At 44.7% G+C, this 26,929-nt stretch overlaps 2 protein-coding genes across 4 annotated transcripts; one reads left to right on the top strand and one right to left on the bottom strand.

Moving 5' to 3' along the window:
• Nucleotides 1-4,500: 4,500 nt before the first annotated feature.
• RITA1 (RBPJ interacting and tubulin associated 1) lies at nt 4,501-11,071 on the bottom strand. The gene is made up of 3 exons (XM_066603824.1): nt 11,008-11,071; nt 8,542-8,854; nt 4,501-6,662 (listed from the first exon to the last, which is right to left on the bottom strand). Exons 1-3 carry the CDS (start codon nt 11,066-11,068, stop codon nt 6,236-6,238), a joined length of 801 nt encoding a protein of 266 aa, XP_066459921.1. The 5' UTR covers nt 11,069-11,071; the 3' UTR covers nt 4,501-6,235.
• Nucleotides 11,072-11,269: 198 nt separating this feature from the next.
• On the top strand, nt 11,270-26,410 carry DDX54 (DEAD-box helicase 54). Of its 3 annotated transcripts, none has more exons than XM_066603820.1 (20): nt 11,270-11,413; nt 12,206-12,320; nt 13,694-13,764; nt 13,854-14,042; nt 14,175-14,224; nt 14,849-14,890; nt 15,008-15,103; nt 15,194-15,315; nt 15,420-15,481; nt 15,908-16,039; nt 17,668-17,878; nt 17,962-18,096; nt 18,176-18,403; nt 19,217-19,290; nt 19,392-19,586; nt 22,606-22,742; nt 22,895-23,002; nt 24,273-24,377; nt 24,555-24,649; nt 25,484-26,410. In XM_066603820.1, the coding sequence occupies exons 1-20, from the start codon at nt 11,300-11,302 to the stop codon at nt 25,729-25,731; spliced, it is 2,529 nt and encodes an 842-aa protein (XP_066459917.1). In that variant the 5' UTR covers nt 11,270-11,299; the 3' UTR covers nt 25,732-26,410. The 3 variants fall into 3 exon arrangements, with proteins under 3 accessions (XP_066459917.1, XP_066459918.1, XP_066459916.1); XM_066603821.1 differs by having other exon boundaries at nt 11,270-11,416; nt 18,179-18,403; XM_066603819.1 differs by having other exon boundaries at nt 11,270-11,416.
• The last annotated feature ends 519 nt before the right edge of the window (nt 26,411-26,929 follow it).

Raw genomic sequence — 26,929 nt, 5'->3', positions numbered from 1 at the left:
TTGCAGGTAGCTGGTTGTGTTTCTCACCAGTGGTTTGAGGATGCCTTCCACCCATCCTGAGATTCCTTCAGTGAGGGTTCCCACACCTGAGATAATCGGTCTTCCTGGGTTGCCAGCTTTGTGTAGTTTTGGAAGCATGTAGAATGTCCCCACCTTGGGGTTCTCCGGTATCAAATCCAGAAGTTTTGTGGAGCCCACAGACAGGCTTCTAATGACCCTTCGCAATTCCCTCACATATGTCTGAGTCGGGTCTTGATTCAGTTTAGTGTAGTATCTGGTGTCCGTCAGCTGTCTGTTTGCTTCCTTTTTGTAGTCCGATGTGTTCATGAGGACTATAGCACCACCCTTATCTGCAGGCTTAATTGTGATTTCCTTGTTGCTCTTAAGTGCATGGATGGCCCTTCTTTCCTGCATATTGATATTAAATGTTTCACTTCCATGCTTGTCCAGTATAGTGGATTGCACTGCATGCCTAAAGGAGTCTATGTATTTGTCCAAAGTGCGACTCCGGCCAGGAGGGGGCATCCAATCAGACTTCTTTTTGGCCCCAAGTTTATCCTGTGTTTGTGTGCTTGAAAGGCCTGTGTCCTCTTTATCATGAAAGAATTCTTTCAGTCTTAGTCTTCTGAAATATTCCTCCATGTCACTACAAAGTTCTGTTTTGTCAAGTGTTTTAGTGGGACAGAATGAAAGTCCCCTGGAGAGGACACTGAGCTCCACCTTACTGGGGTTGTGAGATGACAGATTGATAACACAGCTGACTTTACCTTTGTCCGTGTCCCGTTGGGGGTTCTGTTCCCTCCCGCCAGACTCGGGGTGCTCCTGATCCGTGTTTGGGCACAGACCTGCTCTGAGTCGAAGTCTCTGGAGTTTCTTTTCCTTGTTCTGAATAAGGCAGCATCGTAGTGTTGTATAAAAGTGTTGCATTTCCAGGTTCACATCCTCTGTAAGTGTATTTGGTACGAAAGCTCCATATTATTACATCATGTATTTTTGTTAGCCACGACGTAATCTTCTAGATATGATACCTTTTAATGGCTAACAAAAATACATGAACGGGACACGGACAAAGGTAAAGTCAGCTGTGTTATCAATCTGTCATCTCACAACCCCAGTAAGGTGGAGCTCAGTGTCCTCTCCAGGGGACTTTCATTCTGTCCCACTAAAACACTTGACAAAACAGAACTTTGTAGTGACATGGAGGAATATTTCAGAAGACTAAGACTGAAAGAATTCTTTCATGATAAAGAGGACACAGGCCTTTCAAGCACACAAACACAGGATAAACTTGGGGCCAAAAAGAAGTCTGATTGGACGCCCCCTCCTGGCCGGAGTCGCACTTTGGACAAATACATAGACTCCTTTAGGCATGCAGTGCAATCCACTATACTGGACAAGCATGGAAGTGAAACATTTAATATCAATATGCAGGAAAGAAGGGCCATCCATGCACTTAAGAGCAACAAGGAAATCACAATTAAGCCTGCAGATAAGGGTGGTGCTATAGTCCTCATGAACACATCGGACTACAAAAAGGAAGCAAACAGACAGCTGACGGACACCAGATACTACACTAAACTGAATCAAGACCCGACTCAGACATATGTGAGGGAATTGCGAAGGGTCATTAGAAGCCTGTCTGTGGGCTCCACAAAACTTCTGGATTTGATACCGGAGAACCCCAAGGTGGGGACATTCTACATGCTTCCAAAACTACACAAAGCTGGCAACCCAGGAAGACCGATTATCTCAGGTGTGGGAACCCTCACTGAAGGAATCTCAGGATGGGTGGAAGGCATCCTCAAACCACTGGTGAGAAACACAACCAGCTACCTGCAAGACACCACGGACCTACTGAACAAACTGTCAACTGTAGGTCCCCTCCCCAATGGCACCATCCTGGCCACTATGGATGTGGAATCCTTGTATTCCAACATCCCACACGAGGATGGACTGACTGCCTGCCAGGCGCACCTTGAGGCCAATGGGGTCGCCTCTGATGCAGTGCTACAACTCACAAGATTCATTCTCACACACAATTATTTCTCCTTTGGCAAAGAGAAATTCCTGCAACTCACAGGGACTGCCATGGGCAGTAAAATGGCACCGCAATATGCCAACCTTTTTATGGCAAAACTGGAGAGTGACTTTCTGGCCTCTTGCCCCAGCAAACCATTGGCCTACTTCCGCTACATTGATGACATCATGATCATCTGGACCAACACTGAACAAGAATTAATAAAATTCCATGAAAGATTCAATGCATTCCACCCCACCATAAACCTGACATTAAACTACTCGCATACAGAAATCAACTTTTTGGACACCACCATAAAGATTTCAAATAACTCAATACAGACATCCCTGTACCGAAAACCGATTGATCGGCCCACATACCTCAGATGGGACAGTTTCCATCCTAAACACATCAAAAAGTCCATTGTCTACAGCCAGGCCATCAGATACAACCGGATCTGCTCCAACCCAACAGACAGAGAGGAACATTTGTACCATCTTAAAAGAACATTTATAAATCAGGGCTACCATCCCACCTCAATTGATGACCAAATCACCAGAGCCACCAGGATACCCAGAAGTCAACTACTCCAATACAAGGAGAAGGAAAGAAACAATCGTGTGCCTCTAGTAGTGACCTACAATCCGCAACTAGAGGTACTAAGGAAAACCGCAAAAAAACTCCACCATACCCTGCACAAGGATGACCGTCTGAAAACCATATTCCCGGACCCTCCGCTTCTGTGTTACAGGCAACCTCCTAACTTGAGGAACTTTATAATCAGGAGTGCATTACCCTCTGACACACAAAAAGGAACTTATCCCTCTAAGGTAAGGAGCTGCAAGACCTGCTCACATGTACTGACTGCGGACAGGATACGGATCCCCAACACACAGCAGGACTATAAGATCCCAGGGACATTTACATGTTCCTCGTCCAATGTTGTGTACCTGATCATGTGCAGTAAATGTCCTGTTGGGGGTCTTTATGTTGGAGAAACAGGACAGAAACTCAAAGCCAGGATGAGATCTCATCGCCACACGATTGAACACAGAAGAAGAGAATTACCTGTGGCCGAACACTTCTCTAACCATGGACATGACATAGGAGATATGAGAGTTTTGATATTGAAGGGTGGTTTCAAGTCACAAAACCACAGAAGAATTTGGGAATATAAATTGATAACAACCTTTGACACGCTGAATACTGGGTTAAACTATTCCCCAGGATTTATGCGTGAATGGGAAGTGTGAGACTTGATTGCACAGATAAGACCCCCATCAACAGTAATTCAGGGACCATAAACTTTCACTCCCTTATCAGTATTTAGCTAAAAATGTTTGTGTATCTCTTATAACAATTCGAGCCTGTTGACCTTTCCCCCCCCCCTCCAACAGTAATTTAGGGACCATAAAACTTTCACTCCGCTATCAGTGCCTAGACAAAAAAAGTTTGTTTTCTGGTTTGCAGAATTCCTTTTAAGTGTGAACCAATCACATCCATATCTGTGCCTTGTCATAAGTATGTATGTTAGAAGTGTGTATAAATATGCATGCCTCTTCAGATCCAATCCATTTAAGCCGGAAAAAGTACCCTGCGTTGGTACGAAAGCTCGCTATTATTACATCATGTATTTTTGTTAGCCATTAAAAGGTATCATAGCTACAAGATTACGTCGTTTCTCTTGCTGAGAACAATCACATTTTGCTCTACTGGCTAACACGGTACCAGATCTTTGTTTTCATTATGTCTGCCCTTGGGCATGAAGAGGTTAAAGTAGCTAAAATACAAACAGCAAACATATGCATGGTGTAACAGCACACTAAAAGCACTATGACTATGGCATACATGCTGTTCACACAAGGGAAAATATCCTCCTGCCTGGAAAAGCGTGAACAATGCTGGGGCGATTGTGGTGACAGTCTTGATGTGCCGTCTCATTCTGAAGACTCTGCAGGCACATCTTCATTCTCCATGGTTCAAGCTAGGTACACCATAACTACTCTACTAGGTGCCCTCCGGTGGAGGTGTACATGCTCAATACCCGTTATTGGCAACTGACAGAAAGGGCAGCAATATATACTATGGCCAAAGCATTAATAAATACCAAATTTATACATGCTGCAATTACATTACTAGAAAGTAAAGTACAGACCAGATTGAACATTGACAGCCAACTTTTTGCAACTTTCCTAGTTTTGTCCCAAGTTGAAAAAAAACTGACTGGAAAGGCAGAATGCATATTTCTCTGATCCTAGTTTATCATTAAACATTGTTGTCAGATCCTGTGGCTTACGGCCAGCCATTGTAGGAGATTACACTGAAACAGCGCCACTCTTGTCTATGGGCTATGTCTGGTATTACTGCTCACTTGAATGTACTTATCTATAGTACTAGAGACAACCAATGGACAAGAGTGGTGCTATTTCTGGAAAGAAAAAAAGGATGCAAACTGATAAAAATTTATTATTTCATTTATTTATTATAAACAATTATAAAATACAAATCACAATCATGTAATACATAAAAATACAGAAATCAGTTATGTCAACTGAAAATCCAAACGATCATGAAATCATAGAAATCTTATGAAGGCAGATGATTTTTTTAGAACACTTTTTTAAACAATTTAACAATTAAAATCAAAAGACACACCGATGTACCATACCGGCTGAAAAAGGCCTTGAAGACGCAGCCATTTTTTGTTTTTTCCTGCCTGGTTTCAAAAATTCATCCCTTTATTTTTCTGTTGACATAGCCGCATGAGGGCTTGTTTTTTCCGGGACAAGTTGTATTTTTCTGTTGTACCGTTTAATACATCAGTATTGCAGTATATTGTATTTGAGCAGGCATTCTATTAAGCATTGCCACTGGCAAAGTGTAGTAGGCAAAAAGTCATAGCAGCAATTGGGGCCTTCACAAGGATGCCATGATGTATGAGCCTGCGATTTTGTCACAGGCAAGCCATTTGGGTGACTGAGGAAACTGCTTCCCTCAGTTGGGCCATTTAAATGCCGCTGTAAAAATTGGCAGCGGTATCTAAATGGATAGGGGCTGCATTCAGACTTATCACCAATCACAGCCATTTCAGATGGGCATTAGCTGTCATGGACAGTTGACGTCCGCCATGTATGGGGTGGGTTCAGCTCCTGAGCCCACATCATACAAACTTTGTACACATCCAACAGACATGTAGGTTGGATATCGCCAAGGGCATAAAGCACACTGATCCAACAAGGACGGCATAAGGCACTGCCAGTAGTTTGGTAAAGGGGGATGTCTTATTAAGACAACTCTAAGACAGGGTCCAACTTCTTTAATCCTAGAAATCAGCTGATATGCTTTAAAAAGGCATAAGGGCAATTGTCTTCATGAGACAACCCCACTGATTATGTTTATGCAAGGCACCCAAATACTTCTATCACTGGTGTAAAAGCACACCACTGTATTTTAAACTTGATGCTAATGCAACAACCAAATCTTGCTGCTTTATCTCTCAGGATTTTTTCTAACTCCTATACACTTAAATATGGATGAGCCCAGACCATTCAGTCCCTCAAAGGGCTTATTCTCGCAAGCGATATTCTCGTGCTTCAATGAAAATCACACACTGGCAATTGTGATATCAGGGCGAGTTTCTCAGCCCAATATCATGCTGTCTGTGTGAGTGTAGCCTAACTGATTGGAAGAATTACTGCATATTCCATGTAGAGCAAAGAGGACATGGATGTGTATATGGACGCATCATGATCAGCATTGACCATTCTGTTTATTCATGACCTTCTTATTTCTGCTACTTTTTTTCATTTTAAGCCCATGTTGTGTTGTCATGGGAATAGTCTGGTGTATATGGACATCTTCCGCACACTTTTAACTAGTTCTATGGAATATACAGTATAAGTTGAGTTGTTTTATTAATAAATTAGGCTCTGTTCATGTTTATAATAGACACCATGATATTGTGTCACATCCATCGTATGACAGGTCCAAACGGTGCCTGATGGACCCTACTGACTTATAATAGAGCCCCTTTGGTGTCCCATCAAGATTTTCAACATCGTTACAGCAAAAAGAACCTAACTTTTTATTTTTTAGAACAAAGAAACAACAGCTGGACCTTGTTGTGCTGTTGGGCGTAGCACAAGGTTTTCTGTGACTAGCTCATAATATGTACTATCCATAGTCAACCAAGCTGTATTTCTGAATTAAAGGCACGGATTATTTCCATGGTGGTCTGTCTGTCAAATAGCCTCTCCTCGCAGTCAGTCTTCCTGAGCAGCTTGCTGACCGAGTAGTGTCTTTTCTAGATGAGCTCCAGCGAGGGTTGGCACTAGTTGGTGGATCGCCCACAGAAGGGCATCCACCAGAATCAGAGTCACTTTCTGGGGGCTTCCAAAAATTCCCTTTCACTTGATGCATCCCAAGGGCACCGTTTCTGTCATCTGGAGGGTGAACAGCTCGAATGGGTTTCTGGTTGGCATTTGTCTTATAGCTCTGGGGTCGTATTACTGGTGGTGGGCTCCAAAGAAGGGGACGAATCCGGACTGAATCCTCTTTTTTTACCCATGGCGCTTCCCAACTACAGTCTTCTACTTTTGGCCCGAATAGAGACTCATCACAATAAGAAGGAGAGCGGCTCTTCACCCTGAACGAAGTAGGATAAAATAATATAGAATTAATATTCACTCTTATCAAGCCTTGAGGCAGAATAAAACCATAAGCACTACCCAGTATTTGTGCCCAAGATGCAATATGGTGGAAAATGACATCTATTTTACAGACTATATACTTCCTCTAGGTAGAAGTCGAACAATTCATACATTTCACCTTCAATGTTGTCCAAACTCCAGAATAGATCATTTTCAATGTTGTACATCCAGTCGACCAACATAGTATTTACAGGCACAACATATATGGGTGTCTGCTACATGCAAGAGTACAATACTTATTGTAGTGGCAGAGACAGTCTTAGAGTACAGTGGATATAAAAAGTCTACACACCGCTGTTAAATGCCAGGTTTTGTCATGTTAAAAAATCCAACAAAGAGGAATCATTTCAGATTTATTTCCACCTTCAATGTGACCCGTTATCTGTGCAATTCCATTGAAAAACAAACAGAACTCTTTCAGGGTGAAATAATGGAAAAAAATTAAAAACTTTTTCTGCGCTTCTTGGGAGTTGCCTTATTTTCCAAAAGCCTCCAGATGACTCAAATCCAAAATAGGAATTTTTATTGCATAAATAAAAGCCAGAGGTGATTTACCTCTCTTTTACAAAGACAAACAAAGTGTCCAATAACCATGCGCAACGCGTTTCGGCATTCACAAACGCCTTTATCAAGGAATAGATGAAATACAATAAAACTAAAATAATGTGGTTGCATGAATATGAACAGCCTAGAACTAATACTATTGGACAAATCATCAGGAGATTTGGCTTTCAGTACCACCTCTATGCTGACGACACCCAGTTATACACTTCTTCCCGTGACATCACAGCACCAATCCTTCAGAATGCCACCAACTGTCTGTCCGCTGTCTCTAAGGCTGCCTGTCCACGGGCGAATTTTCATTGCTTTCCCCACGGCGATAATCCAGCAGCGGGGAACGCAGTGAACGCTTTCCATAGCGTTGCTATGGAAAGCGCAGCCCCCCTGTCCACGAGTGAAGAATCATAGTGATTCTACGCTCACGAGCGGAAAATCGCAGCATGCTGCGATTTCCTGCGATTCTCCGCAGTCAGCCTATCTGTGAGATAGGCTCAGTGCGGAGAACCGTTGGCTGTCTCCTGCTCCCCGGCGGTGGAGATCCACCGCGAAATATCGCTACGCCCGTGGACAGACAGCCTTACACCATGTCCTCTCTTTCGGACACCTCTGCCCTGTGCCGGTCACTGCACTGGCTGCCCGTCAAATACAAAATGCAATTCAAACTCTCACCACCTTCATCCATAAAGCCCTCCACAGCACCGCCCCGCACCGCCCTATATTGCCTCCCTCATCTCAATCCACCACCCAGTCCGGGTCCCGCTAACGAAATCAGATTAAGCGCCCCTTTAACTCAAACCTCCTATTTCTGCCTCCAAGACTTCTCCAGAGCAGCACCTGTCCTCTGGAATGCGCTAATAAAAACTATCTGGGCAAAACCTGACACACTAAACTTCAGGCGTGCTCTAAAAATGCACCTCTTCAGGAAGGAATACCACATCCCCTAAACCAAACCCCTCTGTATGCAGCCTGATAACATGCTCCCTGACCTACCAACTGCAATCCCTGCTAGCTGTGATCAACTTCCCCCTGCAGTCATACTGATTCAGCCACTATACGGCTTAAGTCTGACCATTGTCTATGTGTATAGCATCCCTCACTCTCCACCTCACCATACTTTGCACACCCCCATTACCTTCTGTATCACAATTTGATTAAATCAGATTTCTCAAACAGAGTACCTTGAATGAAGCGCCCGTGATCAGAATTATTACTGGTACAGTCTTTATTTACTTTCCAATCATAAGCCACTTTTACCTATACTGTGTCTTCTTCCGAGGAGTCCCTAAGGGGGAGCAGGGAGTTCTTGCAGTGGCGGCACTGCTCGCTGCATTCTTGTTCTCTTCTGGGCGACTCAACAATGATTCTTGGACAGGTGTTCCTATGGTCCACTGAAGAGCCGGGTCTACTTTACCCCCAGATCTGCCAAAAAGGGTCTCATCAACAAAGGAGTTGGAAGCTTTAAATCTGTAGGCACTTCTACTTTTTCTTGGCGGCGCTAACGTGCGCAGCCCGGTAATGGAGAGATCCAGGGACATGTCTAGATCATTGAGATCACGGCTCCTGGAATCTGCAAAAAATTCACAGCAAGTTTTATTACCAGGATCACGTATGTTGGCAACATGTTATCTCCTCATCCTATACATTAAGGCCCATTTAGACAATGATAAATCGCTCAAAATCTGCTCAAAAGCCATCTTTTGAGCGATAATCGTTGTGTTTAGACGCGCTGCCACCGTGCACTGTTCATGAACTATTTGTTCATTAGTGATTTCTAGCTAGCTAGAAATCAAAGATGACTCTTATCAGCGCCGCACGCTGACTTGCTCAGCGGGCAGCGCTGATAGCATTCTTTCAGCTGGTATCCCGCTGGGACTTCCCAGAGGGATACCAGCTAAAAGCTCCGAGAATAAAGGAGCTGTCAGCGCTCCTGCTATTTCTCGAAGCTATAGGCTCAGCGGGACACCGCTGATAACTGCAGGAACAAAGCAGCTATTTTGTATATGCAAACAGCTGCTTTGTTCTCGCAATCAGCGGTGTCCCACTCCACCTGCAATCAACTCTAAGTAGCTAATTAGCAAAGATGATCGTTCAAAACTGTCACTCAAACTGCCGTTTGAGCAATCATCTTTCAGTCTAAATGCATCTGAACCCTTTAGAAGTTATTAAAACTGGTACCACCCATGGTGAAAACAGGTTACGCTGCTGTATCTGGGAGAACCAGGGAGGGAGAGTTCAAATTACTCGTACTGCCTCCACTGGAGAAAAGAAGAATTACAAGCTGCCATTGAAATCAATAGCCTACCCAAGTGATATATGGACATAGTAGGTCTTCAAGAGACTGTCTGCAGTTGTTCAACACCGTTTTGCTAATGAAAGGTGGTCCTGCATAAGCCCCTCCTTGGTTATCTCAGAATGCCCTTTATTGGGTTCAGTAGAGGAATAGAAGAGCAAAAGAAGAAAAGGTGATTGAGAGGGATGGAAGAAAATTATGATAGTTAGGGCTAAGGCCGAATGCACGCGGCCGGGTCGGATTCCACATGTGGACTCCGACCCGGTGCCCGGACGGTGCTCCTTGCGCCCCCTTCTGGATCAGTCTCGCGTTTGTGCCAGGCAGCACATGCGCAGTACATAGGACGCCACGCCGTTGCCAGACGATGACGCGGATTCCGTGGCCCGTCCGGGAATGGAAGCCGTCCGCCGAAGTAGAACATGCTGCGACTTTCCCTCTGCAAGCAAAAAATAGCAATTGCTTTCCACTCGTGGACGGGGAAGAGCGATTTTCCATAGCATGTCTATGGACAGTATTTGCTGCGGAATCCGGAGACGGGCGCCCGCTCTGGATTAAGTAATGCAAAGATGCCCGTGGGCATTTGGCCTAATTCACATGGCCACATGTTTACCGCATATTCCGTGGTCTCTGTACGCCCATGTGATGCGCGGTAACTACGCAGGCAATCAATTACAGCGTGTTCTAGTTTGCTGCGTACCTATGCGATATAGAGGCCATTCTCTATGGTCGCGTATATAAACGTGTGTCGTTCTCAGTCACTTATACAGCGAATGTGAAAACAATGTCTGCCGGCATAAACAGGTCGCCCGAGAGCGAACGAGCCGACGATGACATCACTCACACATTCTAACCGGACTCGGCTGGTCTAAGAGCAGCTTTAGGGCCCTTTTACCTTGCTGATAAATGGTACAGATTCCCGCAGGCAGTGAGTGTGAATGTATGAGCTGACTCAACGGCGAATGATAATTAGTTCACTTCTCGTTCGCCGTTCATTCAGGCACGCAGAAAACTGAGCCGCGGATTGGCCGTGTAAACAGGCAGTATGACTTATGAACAACTGCCGGCTCACTATGAATGGTGGCGGGTGATCACCGGCCCGCTGCGCCTCCAGTCACTGATGGTCGCTCCTCTGTAAACGTGAAGGAAGGATTATCGCTGGGATGACCTGTCGGACATCTGTGTCTGACGAGTCATCCCATGTATATGGACCCTGGCTCCCGCCATGATAGTCCAGGATAGGATTACCCCTTTAACAGAACCTAAACCAGATGTGCTTGGAGAACAGCACCCCCCAAAGCCTCCATGTACAACCACACCGCCCCCATACAACTCCTTAACCTCTATGAGGGGGGCAGCAGCTAGAAGTGACAACTAGGAGGCTGTCTATAACAACGTCCAGGTCTCTGTGCCCTCTGCCAGACCCCACTGACCTCCTGCTCTGCAGCCCCGGCTCCATGGTAATAACACAACCCTAGCCATGGACCATACCATTCCTCAGGACCACCCCGTGCCGCAGCTATATAGACAGGCGGCATCTACCCTTATCTAGCCCTCTGTGCTCATTACATATACCGGTAGCGCGGAAACCCGAGAACGCGTTTATAGAGAAATAAACTATGCTAAGAGAATAGCAGCTCCCCCTGTGGGGGTAATGGTGCGGTCCCGGAAGTGACGCGCCTTTTCCGGCTGCCGGGGACACGTGTGTGAGGGTCGCTGGGGAACATGGCGCAGAAGAAGCGCAAGGGAGCGCGGGCGAGGAAGCAACGGGATGAAGCGGGAGGGGACAGCGACACCGGGGAGTTTGATGTCAGCGCCGGAGTCCCGGAGCAGGATGAGGTGGTGAGCGGACACGGGGATTGGGAGTGCACAGAAATGTCCTAACGGGCACCCGTCCTCATGTGTGACAGCGGGGCATCCGCTAGAGAAGCGCACACAGATATCGCACTAATGTGAATGTTCTCGGATGCAAGCGGTATTCCGTGCAGATATACGCACAGCGTAGCGTCTGCGCAGAAGAAGCGGCTGCGGCTTTTTTATGGCCAAATGCCCACGGCCGGGTCATATCACTGCGGGATCTTGCAGTGGAATTAGACCCTGTGCCCCGGCGGTGCCCCCCGCATACCTGTGTAATGTCTCTGTGCTGCGGATGTGCCCGCTGGCGCACCGCAACACATGCGCAGTGCAGAGAATGACGCGATTTCGCAAATCACCACGGGGCGAGCAGCCTCCATTGACTGCAGTGGAAGCCGTCCGTGTGAGCCTCGCACAAGAATAGGTCATGCTGTTTTTTTCCCCCTCCGCGAGCGGAAAATACCCGTTGATTTCCGCTTTTGGGCGTGGAGAAGTGTTTTGCATAGCATGTCCTATGGGCAGTATTTGCTGCGGGGTCCGGAGGTGGGCAGAGTATTGCACAGGTGATGTAATGGTCAGGCCACCGACGCACTGCTGGGATGTGTTCGTGGGGTCTGTATGAGTACAGGAAGGCTCTTTGTACCCCTATGGGCATGTGTTGTGGCTCCATACAACAGCGAGCCATAGTTTGGCTGTTTGCATGAGGCTGACCTCCAAGAATATGCCTGTTTAATTGTTTTTAAACGTAGGTAACTAATTATTATTTTCCCCTTTTAGCATCTCCCATCATTCCCGGCAGCAGACGAGGGCTCGGACACGGAGCTGGATACTAGACAGTTGGTCCGAGCTCAAAACAAGAAGAAAAAGAAATCTGGAGGTTTCCAGTCTATGGGTACGTCATGGGCAGACCACATCTATGATCACATAAGATTCTCGTCCGTATCACTGGGGGACATGGCTTCAGCCACGAGGAGGTGACACCAAGCAAAGAAAGACTTAGTCCCTCCTACCAGCTCTACCCCTGCTGCAGGCACAGGTCATCAACAGAGGAAAATCAAAGGAGTCCTGAACAACCCCTTTAAAGCCAGTTCTCTGCTATATAACACCTGGCCCTTAACCCCTTCCCGCTCCAGGACGTACATTTACGTCCTGGAGCGTCGGAGTATGTATGCAGAGAGGTCGCGGGGCGATATCTATCCGCTATCCACAAGGCAGGTGACAAATGTGGACATCACTGATCACTGCGTTCAGGCTCCCAGCCCCCCGTTCCTTCTCGCTGAATTGAGGAGAAGCTGCGAGTGGGGTAGCAGTTGGGCACGTACTCTGCCATTCGGTTTATGGGACTGGCTCGGGCAGCGGAATGCACTGCTTGACTGTTGTCAGTCCAAAAGACAATGAATGGAGTGGCAGAGTGCATGTCTGACTGCTGCTGCATTCACACTACTCCTCCTTGTGGTTGTGCAGTGAAGGTGGGGGAGGGGTGGGCTAAGGATCACTGTTGGGGGCCTTCACATTGGTGAGAAAATCAGGCAATCTTCTCGCAATGCGAGAGTGAATGAAAGTGCATGATTATGAAACCAATGAATTTCAATGGTTTCATTCTCATTTGCTATGTTTTCTCTCCTGCGATGCGATGTGCAAAAAAAAATCCCAACATGTCCATTCTTTTTGCAATATCGCCCATTGTTTCTAACGGGACCGCCGCCGTTGGGAGAAACAATGGAAGAAGATTGCGATCCCCTGCCATGGCTGTGACAGCTGCAGTAGGGAATTCCCTCAGATCCGCAGGAATGCGAAGCTGTCGGTTCACCTTGTTCCCAATAGGGCCAGCAGCAGCCGCGCCAGCCCCACTGAGAACAAAGGGAGAACATCGATCGTGATTTTCTCCCATTGCTTTCAATGGGGCCGGCGCTGCTGATGATGCCCATTGAAAGCAGTGAAGGGATAGCCCACAGTGATGCGAGGCTGTTTTCACATGAAAACGCCTCGCATTCAGGGGTTTCACATGGATTGCACGGGCAATATCACGCCATGAAGCACGGCCCGATCTCGCGCAAGCGTGCAGGAGCACTTATTGTGATTAGGTGAGGGTTCAAGCGGTGGGTTTTTCCAGATGACATTGCTCGCCTATTTAGTGGACATTGGATTTGTACGACAACCCCTTTTAAGACATTTTTGTGCACGAACACGTGTATATGGGAATGTTCGTTTTTCTGCTTTTAGTACCATGTTTTGTTTAATTCCATTTTATTCTTTCCCGTTTAGGTCTTGGCTATCCTGTCTTTAAAGGAGTGATGAAGAAAGGTTATAAGGTGCCAACACCTATTCAGAGGAAGGTGAGTGTAACATAACCTGCTTCCTTGGTGCTTTATCTTTGAGCTCCTGCAATGCCCACAGCTAATAAAATGTATTCTCTTCTTACTAGGTAATCCCAGTCATTCTGGATGGCAAAGATGTGGTTGCTATGGCTAGGACTGGCAGTGGGAAGACTGCCTGCTTCTTGATCCCAATGTTTGAGAAGCTCAAGGCTCACAGTGCGCAAACCGGAGTTCGTGGGCTCATCTTGTCGCCTACTAGAGAGCTAGCTCTGCAGACGCTCAAGTTCACTAAAGAGGTACACAGCATTGCTAGGACTTCTGAATGATCACTTCCTCTGTCTCTTCTGTCACATTTGCATTTATTTCTGATTGTAGCATATTTTAATGCGGCTTTGTTCATGTGTATAATACCCTTCCTTCTCTTCCAGCTCGGAAAATTTACTGGCTTGAAGACCGCCCTTATCTTGGGTGGAGACAGGTAAGTGAACAACCATCTTCATTTGCAGTGCTACTGTAAAAACTAATAAGTGGGTGCTAGCAACTGCAGCTAGTGTACACCTTTTTTCCCAACAATTGCTGGGCTGCACTTGCAGATGCAGTCTAGTAATTGACACTGTTATACGAGTATTAATAGAGCTCATGTAATGGCACCCTAAAGCCGGCCATACACATTAAATGTATTCTGGCTGCAGCCGCCAGTTTAGGTGGGCCTGGCCAACCATCTAATGTGTATGGGGAACAACAGACTCCATCAAGGGTAGAAGTCGGAGTAGATAACGATCAGCTGCTGGATCCTTTTCATCTTGGGGAGGTAAGCCGCCACTAGAAGTTTCTGACAGCATCTTCTAGCCTCCTCTATTGAGAGCACCTGGATGCCTCGTGAAATCCATCATGCATATTTATGCGGCGGAATGGGAGAGATGGCTGTCGGCCGACAGCTGTCTCGTGTATGATCAGTAATTTAGTCTTGCCTGTAGTTGTCTTTTTGTTTAAAGTATAGTCACGGTTGTAACTTTTGTTGTGTACAACTATACATAGTGCTATTGCTTTGTTTGACTGGACTCTTCTAAATACATTCAGTATTCCTTCTTTTATATTTCAGGATGGAAGATCAGTTTGCAGCTCTCCATGAAAACCCTGACATGTGAGTTTTTGCCTTGCGCATCATTGATGACTCATGTTCATCACATCTTGGTGTTTTTATCTTTTCCTTTAGCTTGCTGCTGTTCTAGCATCTGAACTATGTTTTATTGTCCTGCAGAATTATTGCCACACCTGGTCGTCTTATGCATGTAGCTGTGGAAATGAACCTGAAGCTGCGCAGTGTGGAATATGTTGTCTTTGATGAAGCAGACCGGTGAGTTGGTATTGTGTCTGCAAAATCTTCACAACTGCCCCCTATTGACGATTATAGACTGGTCATTGCCTGACTTCTTATCACTGACAGGCTGTTTGAGATGGGCTTCGCTGAACAGTTGCAAGAAATTATTTCCCGTCTTCCAGACACTCGGCAGACGTTGCTTTTCTCTGCAACCCTTCCCAAGATGCTGCTAGAATTTGCACGTGCTGGTGAGCTGCTCAAGTACATTTTGTCCACTATTAGGCCAAGCATTTATTGTCTCCAACACTTCAGTTATCACTCTTCATTCTCTTTTATTCTTTACTTATAATAGGTCTCACTGAACCAGTGTTGATCCGTCTAGATGTTGACTCTAAGCTAAGTGAGCAGTTGACGGTAAAGTCTTCTCTTATTTAGTATTCTGGTTATAAGTCATTTTTTTTCAAGCTTTCACCTATCTACTGGAAGGGTACAAATAGATTGGAGGGGATCCGACCACTGGGACCCTCACTGACTCCAAGAATGAAGGGTCGTGCAACTGGGAGGAATGGACCCTCTACTGCGCACATGCAACCAGCAGCTCCATTCCCTCACTACACTACAGACATGGGAGCTTTCATCTACAATGGTGAAGTAGAGGGGACACCGGATCCTCTATTCTCGAAATCAGTGAGGGTCCCAGCAGTTGGGCTCCCACGATCTATCCAGTGGATGGGTCAAAACTTGACTTACAACTGGAATACCCTTTTCAAGTACCATATAGTGAATGTTCTATACTCGTGCCACGTGCGCTCATCCTTATTTTTTTGTCTTCCATTTTAGCTGTCCTTCTTACATGTGCGTGCAGAGGATAAACCGGCTGTGCTCCTTCATCTGCTGCGCTGCATTGTAAAGCCTCAGGAACAAACCGTTATCTTTGTGGCCACCAAACACCATGCAGAGTACCTAAAGGAGGTAAATTAGGAAAACCCAATGAAAAGGGTCAGCGTTTCAGCTAGCAAATGAATGTCTTAAAGCGTACCTAACTTTTGAGAATAATCAGTCACGTCTGTGTACATGAGGAATAACACGGTTTCTGGCCATAACATGACTTGTAGCCTGCATTTTCCCCCATCCCTCTTCGCAGCTTGAGTCTGATTCTCTGTTTTATGTCCTTATATATAGAACACAGAAATCCAGATCCTGGTCTCTAGCTGACCGTAACACACACACACAGATAGCATCATGTAGTGATGTAGCATTACTGAGCAATGGAGATGTGAATAAACAGCAGTAGACAACTCGCCATTAACTTCTGCAATACATTTGGATGTGCCTGTCTCTTCCGGCTCCCTCCTCTCTGCCCTTAAGGACTCTATCACACGGGCTACAAAATCGTGAGATTTTGTGAAGGTGCGACATCGCTACAAAACGCATGTATGTGAAGCCCATGGTTTACAATGGGCTCTTTCACATAAGAGATGTTTTGTAGCCTGAAAGAACCCATTGGAAACTACGGGCTTCACATACATGCATTTTGTAACAATGTTGCATCGCTAAGAGGAAGAGGAGATCCAATAGTTGCCAGCATTTTAGAGCTGTGTTTTTTTTTTTTTTGTTTGTTTGTTTTTCTATTAAGGACAAAAATGTCATTTTAGGTAAATAAAGTAACTAGCAAAACTGCATTTCAATGTCCATCATATTAGCACAAGTTGTTTGAAAAGTTAGTGACCATTTAACCCCCTTCACGGCCTATGATGTAACTTTACGTGAGGTAGCGCGGGGAAGAGGGGGCTTATTAAGCCCTGCCAATTGCAACTACAGCTCATTCTGCAAAAAAACAAGCCGTCACACTGCACAATCAATAAAACAAAACAAAAAATGATGGGTCTCCGAATATGGCGACAGAAATGCAATTTTACTTCTTTTCCATAAAGTGGTTTTCATTTTTGAAGTGGAACAAAGTGAATTTGTCTTTTTTCTGCATTTTGCATGCTGTAAAAACAAAACACGAAACAATAGTGCAATTATGTTAGTTTTCTGTTTTACCCCACTTTTTAACGTTTAGGCTATACAATACGTTTTATGGTACATTACATGGGACCATTGAGAATTGAGTCTTGCAAATGACAAGCCATCATAAGGCTGTTGATGGCAAAATAAAATTGTAGATCTTTAAAGTTGGGGATAAAATAAAAAAAAAATAATCGGGTTTTCATGTTTGCTTTATTGTTCTATATTGCACGGTGATAAGTCGTTAGGAGTACCGTATTTTCCAGGGTATAAGACAACCCCCAACTTTTCGTCTTATATGCCGGGAATACAGTGTGAAAAAAATAAATCAATACTCACCTCCGGCGGCGCTGCTGCAGGCTGTCGCTCTCTCGTGCACGCCAGCAGAGCATTGCTTTCTGCAAGTGGGGCTTGAGTGCCCCGCCTCCAGAAAGCTAATGCTCTGATTGGCTAACTTAGTCTGGCGTTAGCCAATCACAGCCATTCAATGTCATGAATGGCTGTGATTGGCTAATGCCAAATGTGTAAATTGTATAACTGAGCATCAAGCTAATTCTGCTGAGTTGATTCTATCTATTGTGCTCCCCCAGCTGCTTGACATGCAGGGTATTCCCTGTTCCCACATATACAGTGCTCTTGATCAAACCGCTAGGAAGATAAACCTGGGCCTATTCCTGCATGGGAAAGTTCGTGCTCTCTTGGTCACTGATGTGGCTGCTCGTGGCATAGATATACCGATGTTGGACAACGTAATTAATTACAATTTTCCACCTAAGGCCAAGCTTTTCCTCCATCGTGTCGGTAAGATGCAATGATTTCTAAGCTATAATGTACTCCTTCTATTTTTAGGTGTTTTCTTACCTTTTGCTCTTTCGGTTAATCAGGTCGTGTGGCTAGAGCAGGTCGGAGTGGGACGGCGTATTCCCTTGTAGCGCCAGATGAAACTCCATATGTATACGATCTGCACCTCTTCGTGGGAAGGCCCTTGAAACTGGCAGGCGATCCAGAGATTTATTCAGGTATATAGCAGGCTCTAGTGTTTGCTAATTTGAGAAAAGCTTTGGAAGTTGTAGCTTATCATTCTTTACTTCTTTACAGAAGTAGACACAGATGGCGTCATGGGACGAGTACCACAAAGCTTGATAGATGATGAAGATGCATTGCTCATCACAGACCGTGAAAGGTCTTTGGATCTGCAAAACCTCCATCGCGTGGCTGAGAATGCATATATACAATACAGCAAATCTAGACCAGCTCCTGCTCCCGAGTCCATAAAGAGAGTCAAAGCAGCCAATTACACTCAACTGGGTGTCCACCCCCTCTTCTGTGAGTGTTATCGGCCCTTTTTTTGATATGTAATGCTTTCTTAAATATTTGCAACTTTTTTCTTTTCCATGTTAAGGCCTTACGCACACATGCAGATTTCATTTGCTGATTCCGCGAGTGGAAAATAAATCGCAGCTTGCTCCATTTTAGCGCAGATTCCACACAGACGGGCTCCATTAATCTCTATGGAAGTGTTTGATCCGCAGTTAAATTGCGGATGCATTGCAGATTTGTAGGTGGATATTTATCAGGTTGCTTGTACACCAGGCAGGGGGGGGGGGGAGGCACCATTGGGTTAGCATGTTGTGGTTTTTTTTTCTCCCCTACTTCCCCCCCCCCCCCCCCATTTGGATGATCCGCTGTACATCCGCATGGAAGAACAATTGAATCCGCGATTGCCCGCAAGTTTTGTAAATTACTTTCCGCAATGACTCACAGGTCATCCTCGGTGGAAATCCATGCATGCTGTGTGCATGAGGCCTATAGGAGTGTTTCCATGTTGGCCCATTATGACTGTGATTTGGAATATTCCTTTGTAAGCTGCAGCCAGAGTGGCCAAGGGTACGGAGAAAGCAGAGCATGTTCTGTACTACATAACTCATTTACATTTACGGTACCTATAGAAACTGCATAAGATAACTCGCTGAACTATTCTTGTGTAACTCCTAACCACTCCCTGGCTACTGTATACAGCCGGTCCATTATAGCTGTGGATCCCACAGGTGGGGCACACACCGCTATCAGACTTTTATGGCATAACCAGTGGATATGCCGATAACTCTCTGAAATTCTGAACAACTACTTTCTTTCCAGGGTCTCGACTTGGTGGAGAAGAAATGCAGAGATTGAAATTTGTGGACTGCATTAAATCTTATAAATCCAAGGCGGTTAGTGATACAGAATATGGCCTTTCCTCTTGTCTTGTGTGATGCAATGTTACTTTAACCTCCCGTGAGTAGCTAATATAAGGCTTATTTTGCACCTTCAGACCATCTTTGAGATAAATGCCAGTAACAAGACCCCTGCAAGTGAGGTGATGCGAGCAAAACGCAGTCGTGATTTAAAAGTTATCACCAAGTTCCAGCGGCTGCAAGATGAGAAAGTGAAGAATACACTGCAGTCTGTTCCTAGTGCCAAAACCAATGTTGAACCCATCCAGGATAGCGCAGAAGAAAGCATTGAGGTAACCAACAAGACAGTGTTTAAAGGAACACTAGTAATAAGTGAATGATAAAAATGTATCCACATCGTTTATCAGTCTGCGCATTTTTCTGCATGCTTCTGAAACTGGAGAGGACGATATTAAGATGGAATTGCTAGGATGTAATTAATTTAAAAGAAAAGTGTTCTTTTTAACCCCTTGAGAACGTAGCTATTTTCGGCCTTGAGGACAAAGCAATTTTATTTTTTTCAACTGCTACATCCCGAAAGCTATATCATCTTAGTTTCTACATAGATGTGTCCGCCTTTTTCTTTACTATTGGCATGTGTATTTGCCGTGTTTACTGAGCTGTATAAATGACAGGATAGCTTTACTCAGCATGATTATGCCGATCCCAAATTTATATGGCTTTTCTTGTTTTGCTACTTTTGCACAATAGAAACACTGAATATAATCACAATCCTTACTGCTCATTTCCTAATACTCCTGAATTGCTAACGTGGTCAATAACATTTTCAGCCACCTTACATATTTTCATACATTTGGCCTCTGGTCCCCTGCACGTCACATCTTACCAATATAGCCCCATGCACTTCAGATCTTTCTCCCAGCAAATCTGTGGGTAAGCATGGAGCAAGTGGTCGCATGATCACAACTATGCGTGGCAGAATACACTCCCCGGAATTCTTCTGGTCTGCAGAACACGCTCCTTAGCTCTGCTTGTTAGACCACATCCTGTCTGAATAGCCATGATCTTTCTCTAAATTCATGCCCAGCCTTTCCAAATGTCTGCTGCTGGGCAGGGAAATGGTGTAAATGCAGACAAGGCACATTCACGAGGGGGGAAACGCTAAGGTTGGGACATAGAAAACCGATATATCGCTAATGCTTTGGCGATACCTTTCATCGATATTGTTATCATGATATAATATCGTTTTTTGGTTGTTTTTTTTTAAAGAAGAAATGCGTCTTGTCTAGTGAGTCATTAGTAGTGACCTTATATTCTTTCTTTACATTACGCCCTTCCCTTTGTGTTGTGCAGGATGTAGTTTTGCTTTAGACACTAATGAACTTATAAACAAGTTCTAGAAACTTTTGGAAAGTGTGAGGTGACTCTTTGTCACCAATAAGGTTTGCTCCAGGCAAAACGACTCTCAGAAAAAGTGGGGTCTTAGGCCCCTCTTCCACATGCGTTTGTTCATCGCGTTAGACGAAGGCTCTGAGCGCTTGTCTAACGCCATAGCTGTGGGCAATGCTTTCTAAATGAAAGATGGAGGGCTGCACTGAATGCATGAAGGTCGCGTCCAGAAAAGGAGACGAGACATGTCGTGCTTTCAGTGTCTAATGCGAATGCAGTGCCCATAGAAAAGATAGGAGACCCGTCTAACGGAATTAGAATTGCGTTCGGGGCACTGCGTTCGCGTTACCAGGACCTGCATTGTTTAAAAGTTGCCATGGAGACTGTTGGTCCCTCAGCGGCAACTTGAAAAAATGCAGGGCACGCAGCCCAACAAAAAAAAAACAGATCATGCTTACATCCCGTCAGGTCCAGCGCCCATCCTCTGGCTTCCTTGTAGTTGGCAGGTCCTTATTTCAGTGTGTTTACCTCCAATCATCTTTCTGCACTCCCGGCCAAGCTGGTGAAATTATGTCTGCTGGAAGGAGCATTTCAAACGAAGAGCATGCGAGCAAATTAATGTTTCTTGGCTCATTAGATAACGATTATTGGGGCCAATGATGAAAAACTTCTCTTCATATACCTCCTTTTATGTTTCATCTGTCATTTTTTATTTTCATTTGTAACTTTAATCTATTTTCATGATGTTATTAGTAGTTAGAAGCTAATAATAAATTTAACAGTTTAAAGTTTTAAAAGAAAACTATATTTTTTTTTTGTTGATTTCGGTTGCTTTTATTAACCCTAGACCTGTTTTTATTTTTATACAGCATTTAAAAAAGTCGATATATTGAAATATCAATAGTTTTCCACCGATATTTTACAATAATCCATAGTTTGTTTAGCGATAGTTGATACTATCGATATTTTTGTGTCGATGTCCCAACCTTAGGAAACGCCATCCACTGACACAACCTATAATTATCATAGATAGAAGAGCGCCCCTTGCTCTGGTCCAAGGGCAACAGAGAATCGCAATTGGACTGCTGAAACTTAGAAAGGCTGCATTTTATTTCATTACCTTCAATTTACAAAATATGTAACTTTTGTGAGGAATTGCCTAATCATTTAATTAGGATTAGGTTTCTGGACAAATCCCATTTAAAGATGATCTGTCAGCTCTATTGACTTGCCTACTTTAGTAAATACTTGGATTCTCCATGAAGTAACAATTTTGGAGCATCCGTGCTCATACCTCTAAGTCTTGCTTGTTCCTCTGTTATTTCTCCTTTCAACGCCTACATAGACTGGTACTGACTGGGCAATGTAGTGGCATACTGTATAGTGACACCCATTGAACTGCTAATACCCAGTTAGGAGGAACAACACCATATAAAATTATAGGCAGAGATGCTCCAAAATGATTGTTTCACAGAGAATACAATTCTTCACGAAGACAGACATGGCAGCAAAGGCCGACGGCTCCTCTTAAAGACCTCTCAAATTAAAGCTAATCGTTTTAATAAAGGGGTTCTGTGGCTACATTTTTGAACATGTAATAGCAAGTAAAGATGTGTGAAATAACAAATACAAGAGTACTTGTCCTCTGCAGTGGCAAGCCAGCGTTGCAGACCCGTGTTTGTCCCGGTATTTATTAATGATGGAAGTCAGGTGACTACTGCCTGCCAATCAGAGGCCGCAGCGTTGCCACCCGTTTTCCTGGCATCATAGCACTCACATCCTGGGTGCCATTATGCCAGGATGTTTTGAAGAGCGAGAATATCGACCCCTGACAGGCAGGCAGTAGTTGCCTGACAGAGACCAGGACAAATGTGGCACCGCAGTGCTGGATCGCCTTGACCAAGGATGGGTTAGTACTGCTGTTTGTTACACTTACATGAGGTTGTGCTATCTCTGTATCAGGGAGTCTTTTCACAAGTACTTGGCAAGAGGAAGAGGGAAGATAGAGGTGAGAATGAAAAGAAGAAGAAGAAAGCAGTTTCTCAGGATTCAGAATATTACGTCCCATACCGACCTAAAGACTTTGAGAGTGAGCGGGGGTAAGTGGCATCAAATTATGTTTCGGAGTGGTTTGTGACTTTTGGCTTCTTAAAGCTTGACTTCTGTATGGATGAGTTTTTTTACTTGTGGAACGGTCTGCTTTATTGGATGTTCTCCTAGTTCATGTATATTTATCTGTTTTAATGTACAGACTAAGCGTTGCCGGCAACAGCTTTGAGCAAGCAGCTGCAGGGGCAGAACTGGATTTACTAGGTGACCAGACGCAGGATCTCAGGAAGACTAAGCATGTCATGAAGTGGTGAGTTTGTGGTCACATGCACAAAGGACAGAAGGGAATTTGGAAAATGTATGTTGAATATTTATGCATTAATCTCTCAATGGTAATTAAAGGGTTTTTCTGGAGAAAATACTACTGATGGTCTCCCCTCCAGATCTCTCCTCCAGATATATTATCAATAGTTGATCAGCTGGGGTCCAACTGATCAGCTAATTGTGCGCCTGCTGACAGCGCCGCAATTACACAGGGGGCGGAGCAGAAGTCTCCATATCAACCTTTGAGTAGTGACCGGCGCTTGTAACTACAGGCACGGCTTACGTAGATTTCAATAAGAACCATGCCTGCAGTTACAAGCGTCGGCCACAACACAGAGGTTGAAGCAGAGATTTCAATCATCAATAGTATTTTCCCTGGAAAATTCGTTTAAAGGTTATTAAAACACATTATGGAGAACTGGAGGTATAATATGATGGTATTAGTGTATCTTGACGCCACCAGGAGTTCCTGGTGGAGTCCAGATTGAAAGGGGGGTGACGCCCCCTCAACGTGACTGGCTGCAGAGGGGGAGAGTTCCCAGGTCCTGCATGGGCACTACAGTAAAAATAGAGAATCCAAAACTGCGGCCGCCGGCGCTGCAGCCGAGAAACCCCAAGAAACAAGTGCCTTGGCCGGCAGCATCGGCTGTGGCGGCGGGGCAGAAGGTGGAAGCCTTTGTTACTGTATAACCACTGGCAGGAAAAAGTGGATTCCCCAGCGGCAGCTGTCATGAAGTCCCCTCACTGTGGAAGCGCTGCGTGCCGTTGGCGGCATGGGGTGCACACATAAGCCGGGAGCCGCGTACACAGGCCACTGATGCGGCCGCCGCGACACAAATCACAAACGTCGCCTGGGGCAAAAGCGTTATGCCAAAGCGGAGGGGACAGAGGCGTCGGGCAGAACAGATGGGTGAGCGGGCGGCAGAGCATCAGCCTTGGCTTAAATGGCGCCCAAACGGGCCAGAAAAACGCTGCAGTGTCTCCACAAATTTGATTTTCACCGCTGCAGAGTTACACTCACGGTTACTACAGTTATTAGCCTTACATTATGACATGCAAATGTTGCCATGTTACAGCAGTAACAAGCCAGCATTTACAGATTATAATGTACGGCTAATAACTGAGTACCTTTTGTGCCTTCACCCTATTGGGAGCTAGGGGTGTGAGAGAGGGGCGTTTCTCCTGTCAAACTCCTAGCTTCTGGTGGCGTCAAGGTACACTAATGCCTAATATGATCTTCTCTACTCCAACTTTAGGGATAGAAAGAAAAAGAAGTTTGTGGGAGCAGGAGGACATAAAGATACCAAGAAGATCAAGACCGAGAGCGGACGGGTCATTAGCAGCTCCTATAAAACTAACATGTATCCTTTTGGACTTTCACTCACTTTCTGTTATACATGCTGCTGCCATTAAGCAGGAAAGATACATATGATCAAAAGTAAAAGCAAAAAAAAAAAAAAAGTTTATAAACCAGGTATATCCTATACCTTCTGCATTTAGATATGCAGAGTTTGTTTTTATTCCTTTACTCTAACTAGATATCAAGATTGGAAGAAGAAATATAAGATTGATGATCAAGATTCTGAAGAGGATGAAGACAGACCTACTGGAAAACCACATCGGAAGGGAAGAGGTATATAATGTGAAACCTTATAGGTTTACTGTATATTTAGGTGGAATATATTATAATTGGTGAGGTTCTTTTTCCTCTCCTCTCCCCACAATAGTGCATCTTATTAGTTTGTTGAACACTGGGACCCCCTTGGATATCAGATACTTCCATAGTTTTGAAAAGCTTTTGCTGTCTCTTTAAGAGCTGCATGTTTAATAAATCCTGTATTCAGCAATTTAATACTTCTCTGATGAGTCAATGTGCCAAAATCTAGAGCACAAGACATGCAAAAGTCTACTCCGTCATCTCACCTGGCAGTATAAATGGTGGGGTGAACCTGGCTAGTTTAGCCGTGATAAAACAACGCGACCATGTGAAGCATTGAACTCCAATGCATTCATTCACATGGCCGACTATTAGTGGTGTAAAAAAGTTTGGCCGGCTAAGATAAAGCAGCGGTGGCAAAATACGCCGGACGTTGTTTTGACGTGGCCAGAAAAAGATGGGCTTCTATGAGACCTGCTGGCAAAGGGAATGGGAAGGAGTTTAGCAGCGGCTAGCACTGTTAAACTATGTCAGCTGGCTCTATTGAGCCAATTGAAGAATTTATGTGGTCGAAGGAATTCCAAGCTGTTGTGTATATACGCCGCACTCAGCTGTGTGAATGAGCGAGAAAACGAGAGTTTTAGCCGTGACTTGGTCGTGGATTATTCTTCTTAATGCAATTTAGATTTTTTTTTTTTTTTTATATAGTTTTACTAGGAAAATGTGGATATCTTAATTGCATAATGAGGAAGGCACAGTGAAACAAACCATTTTTGTGCTGCCCTATCTGACTTCTTGTGTCTCTGGCAGGTGCTCATAGGGGCTCCCAAGGAACGCCTCGTTCTGATAGTACAGGACCTAGGGGCAAGCCCAAGTCAGAGCTGCGGAACAAGCAGCAGATCCTGAAACAGAGGAAAGCAAAGGCAAAGCAGCTTTTCCTACAGAAAGGTGGAATGAAGAAGCTGAAAAGGACAACGCGGCAAAGGATGCAGCAGATGAAGAAATCTGCTTTTGGCAGGGGGAAGAGCAGCGGTTTCAAGAAAGGGAAAATGCGATGATACCAGTGTGTGGACTGCTGTACAATTAGCCTTAATGTCATTTTCATTTTTTTTATTACTGTGTGAAGCAGAAAGCAGTGCTCGGCTGTGCGATAAGCCATTACCGCTTGTACACCGCTGCGGTTTATATGGTTACATACAGTAGCTAGACCAAGGATTCAGAATTTCTCTGTTCTGGTTTGACATTATATGAGGAAAGTAACAAAGCCTAGCAAAGGCAGACCTCTTATGAATGATTGCCAAAACCATTACCATCCCATAGAAAACAAAGCCAATGATTGATGTATATAAACTTTATTAAATACAACTGTACAATGTACTTAAGTGTTTCTATTGTGATGGCAACACCAAATCCAAAAAGCACATAGGAGGATCGTCGTAGTAAAAAATAAACTCTACCCCCACTCAGGGAGAGAGATGTAGATCTCTATTCTATATAATATATATTATACCACTCTCCAGAAGTCTGGAAACGCCCCATGTTAAACGGCTGATCACTGGTTAGAAGTCTCTCTGGAAGGTTTTCCACCGAGAATGGAGATGTATCACAACAGAAAAATGTAAAAGGGTGGATACTTCAAGGAATCCAAAACTTGAAGTAATCTCCAGATTCCAAGATCCGTCGGAAGACTGATGTTTTTGCTTTGCAGCTCAATAAACTATTTTCCTAAAGGATGAATATTTTTGACTATTTCTTACCAATTTGTAAGGGTTGTTTCCAAGCTTCTGGAATTTGTTATATATATCTATGCATCTGTATGTGGGGGTGACTGCAGACAAACTTCAACTTCTCGTCCTTAGGGATACAGCAGAGACCTTGAGTATTGGTCCTGCCATTAGAGGGCAGAGAAGTAGTGTAGGCTCCTCCTACCAGCTATACCTGTCCTGTAGCCACCAAGCATGGTCCAGGTAGCCAGCTCAAGGTTGACTCCAGTAAAATGAGTACCCAGCTTGCTGGGGGTGATAAATTGCCTGAAAGCGCTGTAGAATAAGTTGGCACTCTATAAATAACATTTATTTTGTTTTAGTGTCTAGGATGTTGGGGTGGGGTACTGGTGACCACCACTTCCAGTGCCTGCGTCTGCCATGTGGGCTTCCACCTCCGTCAGAATCATCTTACGCTTTCAGTGGGGGTGGTACTTCCTTTCAGGGAGGGGTTGCGGGTCCTTGGTTGAGATCTGTCCTGCGCAGCTGGTCA

The sequence above is a fragment of the Eleutherodactylus coqui genome, chromosome 5 (genome assembly GCF_035609145.1).
Source record: "Eleutherodactylus coqui strain aEleCoq1 chromosome 5, aEleCoq1.hap1, whole genome shotgun sequence".
NCBI lineage: Eukaryota > Metazoa > Chordata > Amphibia > Anura > Eleutherodactylidae > Eleutherodactylus > Eleutherodactylus coqui.
This window is presented reverse-complemented; position numbering and strand designations above follow the sequence as displayed.

Bases quoted from the DNA above. Each gene is read 5' to 3' on its own strand.
- RITA1 (XM_066603824.1), bottom strand. From the start codon at position 11,068: ATGGTATGGTCCATGGCTAGGGTTGTGTTATTACCATGGAGCCGGGGC. The intron at 8,855-11,007 runs GTCAGTGGGGTC...AATTTTTTGCAG, and splicing joins CCGGGGCTGCAGAGCAGGAG to ATTCCAGGAGCCGTGATCTC. The intron at 6,663-8,541 runs GTAAAAGTGGCT...TACTTCGTTCAG, and splicing joins CGGAAGAAGACACAGTATAG to GGTGAAGAGCCGCTCTCCTT.
- DDX54 (XM_066603819.1), top strand. From the start codon at position 11,300: ATGGCGCAGAAGAAGCGCAAGGGAGCGCGGGCGAGGAAGCAACGGGAT. The intron at 15,316-15,419 runs GTGAGCTGCTCA...TACTTATAATAG, and splicing joins GCTAGAATTTGCACGTGCTG to GTCTCACTGAACCAGTGTTG. The intron at 19,587-22,605 runs GTAACCAACAAG...TCTCTGTATCAG, and splicing joins GCGCAGAAGAAAGCATTGAG to GGAGTCTTTTCACAAGTACT.